At 26.5% G+C, this 5,268-nt stretch overlaps 1 protein-coding gene across 1 annotated transcript; it reads right to left on the reverse strand.

The window, feature by feature from the left end:
- Window positions 1–3,014: 3,014 nt before the first annotated feature.
- LOC136090221 (uncharacterized) lies at window positions 3,015–5,028 on the reverse strand. The gene is made up of 4 exons (XM_065816416.1): window positions 4,790–5,028; window positions 4,281–4,638; window positions 3,691–4,105; window positions 3,015–3,589 (listed from the first exon to the last, which is right to left on the reverse strand). The coding sequence occupies exons 2-4, from the start codon at window positions 4,610–4,612 to the stop codon at window positions 3,050–3,052; spliced, it is 1,287 nt and encodes a 428-aa protein (XP_065672488.1). The 5' UTR covers window positions 4,613–4,638; window positions 4,790–5,028; the 3' UTR covers window positions 3,015–3,049.
- Between the last annotated feature and the right edge of the window lie 240 nt (window positions 5,029–5,268).

Below are 5,268 nucleotides of genomic sequence, written 5' to 3' on the forward strand. Positions count from 1 at the left end.
CTTAATTACATTAATTTCTTGCAATAATAATAAAATATAGCAAAAATATTTGCTAAAAAATAAAATCTTTTTGTACTAAAAAGTGGAAAATAAACTTTTTAATTTAAATTTTCAGTAAATTTCATTAAAATTTCAATGAAGTTCAGTAAATTAAAGATTGCCAGGACTGTACAGGATTCATTTTGAAACAGATCTGCCAATCTTTAGTTTACTGAACTATTAAATTTAAATTAAAAACTTTATTTTTGGCTTTTTAGTACAAAAAAGATTTTTTAGCAAACGTTTTTGCTTTATTTTTTTTTCTACTTTAGTATTTACAATGAGTTATGGAAATGGAACCAACAACCCTGCTAGCTGTGCCTCTAAACTAGTCACCTATTACATCCACAGGACTACACTGCATTGTCAGTGAGTAATAGAATTGAAAGATTTAAACATTTTTTTGGGTACAAATAAGGTTTTTAATTATGTAAATATTATTTGTACGGTCATACAAATGACAGAAGCGACAATGTAATGAAAATGAATTCTTAGAAATAAAACATAAAAGTTTACAAAAAAGAAATCTCACTGAAAAGGACTTGAATCACATCATGTTGTTGTATACACTATGCGTATAAATTGATGACATAACAGATAAAAATCAAATTTGTGGAAAAGTTACTTGATGAAAAGTTCTGGTCAAGTGAAAGAAAAGAATATAAAAAGGTGTTTGTTTCAAGAGTTGTTTTTTGGAAAAAAAAAAATAGTGCCATAATAGGGTGAGTCAGAAGAAGAAGTACAAAATAAAAGATAAATAAAGGATTTACAGATATCATTTTATGGTCAGAACAACTTAAAGGGGAACAAGAAAAAACTGAACACAAGCAAAGACAGGACACAACTCGAGGAGTAAAGGTAAGTAATTTAGATAGTTAACTATCTGAGTTAAAGATTGAGAAATACAGAAATCATGAGCTTTAGTGCTAATTTCACTGGCTAATTCTGTTAACAATTTGTGAAGAAAACAGAACAATAATTGATAAGAATATTACAAATATTATAAATAGCCTTGGTGTAAAGTAAAGAGCAAAAGAACTGTTACAAATGCTTAAACCAATTGCTGTTACGATAGACCTGATGCAGCAGGACAGTAGTACTATTGGTGTAGTGATATGGAAAAATCTTCAGAGGGAATTAAGCCCTAAGCTTAGCCAAGATATTAAGAAAAAATTATCCAAAAAAATACAACAGGCAATGACCCCAGCTCATTTCTTGGCTAATATCGTTAATCCTAAGTACAGAGAGAGAATTATCTGAAAAAGAAATAGAGTTGTTGAACAGTTACTTACTGCTGTTGCTTCATCTGCAGGAGTTGAAGGAATATTTTCATCATTTGGTCTTATGCATTCAAACATTAGAAATAGAATCGGAATTGAGAAAGCAGGCAAATTGGTTTTCCTATTCAAACTATTTAATCAAAAAGCATTAGAATAAATGAGTTTAATTGATTGAATCTATGAAAATTTGTAAATAATCAACATTAAAAAAGATTTTTCAACATTTTAAATTAATTTAGTTATGATTTCATTATATTTTAAAACTATTCGATTGAGAGTTTTTTTCCAAAATGTAATTTAAATCAAAAAAATCTGATTTAAATCAAAAAATCGATTTTTTTGATGTTTTTCAAAAAAATTGTGATTTTTATCAACCCTGTTCTTATGAGGTATTGGCAATATACACCAAAAGCACTAAAAACCTTTCTGAGAGCTACCACAGGGTTTGGGAAACCTTACTAACAGCTGGCCTCAGAACCATTAAACTAAGTTTTAGAGCTGTACCTCATTAGAAGATAACAGAAAGAGTTGCATAGCCAAAAAAATGGGGTTATAATATACATTCATTGAATTGTAATGCCACATATTTTACAAAATGATAAAAATGCAGTACATCTAATGTACTGCACTCAGCCCATCAATCAGAATCAGCAATCAAAACTCAGACTATTGTTTTCTGGCAAGACATCACTTACAGCTGTAAAATAAATATGGATTTTAAAATATGACATATTTATTTCTTACAATAACTAATAGATACATATAATGAAAATAAGTTATTTTGTTAAGGTTGCTGATATTTATTGCTTCAATTAACAGAAACAAATATTAATGATATACATTATATGATCTGAAAAAATAATTAACTTTTGCTTAGTTTAATAGTAATCCCAACTTTAGTTGGTCAACAGTACCTAGATAATTGCAGCCAAGTATTAATAACAAATTATGATTTAACAAACCTGACTCAAAAGTTCCAAATATATTAACCAAAATAAATCCTAAACAAAAATATAAAAAAAAAGTTTTTAAACAAAAAACTTAAATAAAAAATAATATAAATATAATGTCTAACATTTAGAACTGCAATCGAAGCATCAGAAATGACGTATTTTATTATTCTTTTGCTAATCTATATAAAATAAGAAATTTACATTTAAATATATATATATATATATATATATATATATATATATATATATATATATATATAAACATACACATATATGTATATACACAAACATGTATACATATATATAAATATATATACCTATATATACATACATACATATATATATATATATACATATACATATATGTATATACACAAACATGTATACATATATATAAATATATATACCTATATATACACATATATATATATATATATATATATATATATATATATATATATATATATATATATATATATATATATATATATATATATATATATATATATATATATACATATATATATATATATATATGAAAATCAACAACCTAATCAAATTTCATTTTACCAAAAAAAAAATTTGATTAGGTTCAAACACAAAAAAAAACCGTTTTTTTTGTGTTTTTTTTGTTTTTTATAGTTTTTTTTGTTTGTTTAGATTAAAAAAAATTATTTACTTTTATCTAATTTCTATTTTTATTATAAATGTAATACAATATATAATAGTAACATGATATATGATAAATATATAGTACATCACTTGAAAAATTTATTTTTAATTAACAAAAGACTCTGTATTCTGGCTTTCTTGTTCATTAAGGTCTTCTATTGTAAAGTCAAATCCGTATTCTTCAGAGTCACTCGATACCTCTGACTCTAAACTCTGTGAAGTACCATTGTCCAGAAAAAATTCTTGGCTTTGACTTGTTGATGATTCTGCATTACATTTTAGATTTTTGAGTTGTAAATTATGTGATATAAATACTAATTTTGAAGCTCTGTCATTTGTTAATCTATTCCGTTTTTGATTGTGGATCCAAGATTGTCTACTAAATGATCTTTCAACTGCAGCACTTGTTGGTGAAAGTAATAAAATTTTACTTGCAATATTTGATAGTATTGGAGCACAAGAACAACATATTCCCTTCCACCAACTTACAGGAGATGAATGTTTTACTGAAGCCCATATAAAAGGTTTTGCAAAAAGTCCTTCGCTTGATCTATAATCAGCTATCTCACCCAAAATTTTGTCATCACATTCTTTAATAGAAGAATCCATTTTTCCTAATTTATGTAGCGTTTCAATGGCATCAATCTAAAGAAGATGTTTTAAATAAGGCATCTTAATTCATTTTAAATATAATTTCCTTTTTTTTCAATTAATTTAAATGAGGATTAAATTCTGAAAGTGCTCACCATTTCATCTCCAGAGATATGACATCCTTTATAACGTGGATCCACTAAATTTGCAGCAAGATGAATGTTTCGAATGTGAAATTTCCTTCTTTTGGCAATTATTTCCATCATAGCATTTTCCTCGCTTTTTAGAATTGGACTGCAAAGGATATTGTCCTGAAAAGACTTTTCTAAATCTAAAAATGTTTTTGCAACAATGGAGAGACTTAATTTATCTCCTTCAACTGCTGCAATGGCTATGGCTATTGGTTTTAATAACTTGATAAACCCATCCACTTTATCCCAGAACACTTCTGACAACAATAGGTTTTGAATAGGCTTAGCAAGAGATGTTGCTTCATCGTCAATAGCTAATCCCCGTAGTGCTAATCTGTTGTTATGAAGACTTTCCATACAATGTATAATTGAAGCCCATCTGAAGAATATATTTATTTATAATTAAATATTTATTTGGCTAATGTTATTTCTATACTAAGTATTATGATTTATAATGTAATATAAATTTTTTAAAAATTTATAATAATACTTTTTATGTTTTATTTTTTATGTTTTTATGTTTAATTTTATTATAAAATTAATTTTTAATAAACCTAGTTGTTACTGGAAGCTTTAGTGATTGTTGAATGATTTGTCCTGATTTCTGCTGATGTTGTTTTAACAAAGCTGATAAAATTTGAGAGTTCTTTATCTCTTTTACCACCATTGTGCAATTTCTTTGGGAATCTGCTATTGATTTCAAGTTACTCACATCAGTAAAAATTAAATTTAAGGTATGTGCCAGGCATCCATAAGGATATTTGTGAGGAAATTCAGTAACTATTAGTTGCCATGCTTTTTTCATATTGGCTGCATTATCAGTACAAACACCAAGAACTTTCATAGGTCCAACATCGCATATTATTTTTTTAACTATATTTGCCATATATTCGCCAGTATGACTTTCTGCGCCTAAATAAAGAGTTATACGTTTAATAATTATAATAAACTATAAAAATTTAAATATTTTTGAAAAACTTTACAACTTTGGAGAATATAAAATAAAACTTGCTATCTGACAATTATGAAGACATGATAACTAAAATTAATCTAAAAAGACTACCTGTTTCTATGCTGGTCCAAAATATAGGTTGAGGTACCGTTACAACAAAATTAATGATTCCTTCATTCCTGTAAATAGTAAAATCTATCTTTATTACTGATTTTTATTATTTATGAATTATACACATGAAGTTAGAATGCACCTAAATTATATATGTGTAGCTTACATTGTTACATAATTTTGTTATATAACGTTTAAAAGTATCTAGGTATTGGATACTCCTATACTAGTGCACAAATCAGAACGTAGATAAATAGTCCTACTATTTTAAATTATATTTTCCTTACCTGATGATGCTCCACCCATCACACAAAATTGCTACACTTAAAGCAGTTCCCACAAGTTCTTTAACGGTAGTTGAGGTTTCATTATAAACCCTTTCAAGTAGGGAAACAACATATCACGGTTAGGTAATTTAAATGCAGGTCTCAATTTTGCAAAGCTGTCTATCCATAGTTTATTTTCAAAAACTCTTAATG

This window comes from Hydra vulgaris, chromosome 13, assembly GCF_038396675.1.
Source record: "Hydra vulgaris chromosome 13, alternate assembly HydraT2T_AEP".
Lineage (NCBI taxonomy): Eukaryota > Metazoa > Cnidaria > Hydrozoa > Anthoathecata > Hydridae > Hydra > Hydra vulgaris.

Bases quoted from the DNA above. Each gene is read 5' to 3' on its own strand.
- LOC136090221 (XM_065816416.1), bottom strand. From the start codon at position 4,612: ATGGCAAATATAGTTAAAAAAATAATATGCGATGTTGGACCTATGAAA. The intron at 4,106-4,280 runs GTTTATTAAAAA...TATATTCTTCAG, and splicing joins AAGCTTCCAGTAACAACTAG to ATGGGCTTCAATTATACATT. The intron at 3,590-3,690 runs GTGAGCACTTTC...CATCTTCTTTAG, and splicing joins ATATCTCTGGAGATGAAATG to ATTGATGCCATTGAAACGCT.